General features: G+C 33.5%; 1 protein-coding gene across 1 annotated transcript in view; it reads left to right on the forward strand.

The window, feature by feature from the left end:
* Positions 1 to 6: 6 nt before the first annotated feature.
* Positions 7 to 1,248, forward strand: part of LOC109586115 (lipopolysaccharide-responsive and beige-like anchor protein) — a gene marked incomplete at its 3' end in the record, with an annotated part of 3,190 nt that continues 1,948 nt past the window's right edge. The window contains exons 1-6 of the mRNA XM_020002286.1: positions 7 to 92; positions 180 to 241; positions 311 to 432; positions 524 to 681; positions 765 to 1,136; positions 1,189 to 1,246. Coding sequence (XP_019857845.1) covers positions 31 to 92; positions 180 to 241; positions 311 to 432; positions 524 to 681; positions 765 to 1,136; positions 1,189 to 1,246 — 834 coding nt within the window. The remainder of the gene's footprint in view (positions 93 to 179; positions 242 to 310; positions 433 to 523; positions 682 to 764; positions 1,137 to 1,188; positions 1,247 to 1,248) is intronic.

Below are 1,248 nucleotides of genomic sequence, written 5' to 3' on the forward strand. Positions count from 1 at the left end.
AATGAAGACAGTCTGCTAAAGGAAGACTCAATGAAGCTTCAGTTGTTAACATACATCAATACACTTTGTACTCAAAACAATAAGAACTGTCTGTTAGTAGAGAGATATACAATAATAATAATAATAATAATAATAATAATAATAATAATAATAATGATATACTTTATGTTACTTTGCAGGGCAGTACTCAAGATTGCTGACTGGAAGGAGTTGTTACTTAAGTTTTGCAATGATAATGAAGGTGCAATAATTATAATTAAACCTCTCTCCCTTTCCTCCATCTTGGCTCATCCTCCTCTTTATATCACAGATTCTGACAGTCTCCAGTCATTGCTCTATCAGTTGTTCCATACTCTATTGATGTATGCTATGAAAGAAGAGGAAGAAGGATGGAGACTATGGACACAGCTAGCTGCTACCATTCACTCATTTGTAAGCTAAAATAATAATGATAATGCTAATATTAGTAAATTATTATTGTCAGGAGCCCCTATTATTATTTATTAGTCATCTATTTTTGTAGAGGGTAAAGAAAGGTCTAGCTACCCACAGGCACTTGTCATCTTCAGTTAAACCAGTTGAAGGTGGGGAGCCACCAGCTGGTAAAACTGACAGTCAGTCATCACTCACTCCTCTATCAGTGAGAGCTTTGCAGAGACCAAGAACTGCTTCTAGATCAAAGTAAATAATGATAATAATAATAATGAAACTGTAGTATTTATAATAATGATAATATTTATATTAATTATTTGTTATTTGTTTAGAGTAACAGATGATGATTCTGAGTTAGAGTCACAGTCAGAAATATCATTATCGGATTTTAACACAGCCAGTACTACTGGCCTTGAGATAACTGGAGCAGAATCAACACAACCAATATCACCTCTTGTGGAATCAACACTAACTGCTAACACTGCTGATACTAACACTGATATTAACACTGATGCTAACACTGATACTAACACTGATTCTAAGACTGATACTAAGACTGATACTAACATTACAGTGATGGCTCCTAAGCCTCATCAGTTACATGGGAAGAAGAAGTATCCAAAGTTTGTCTGGTCAGTGGATCACTGGCACCTGTTCAAACAAATATTGAACTCAATTCAAGATATAATTGATAAATGGAATGAGTACGTTATTAACTAATTATTAATTATTATTATTAATTGCTTCCTTATATAGTAAGTCACTAACTGAACGAGCTAATACTAACCTGATTCAAAACACAGTTCAACTATTAGT

The sequence above is a fragment of the Amphimedon queenslandica genome, unplaced genomic scaffold (assembly GCF_000090795.2).
Source record: "Amphimedon queenslandica unplaced genomic scaffold, v1.1 AMPQUscaffold_12943, whole genome shotgun sequence".
Taxonomy (NCBI): Eukaryota; Metazoa; Porifera; class Demospongiae; order Haplosclerida; family Niphatidae; genus Amphimedon; species Amphimedon queenslandica.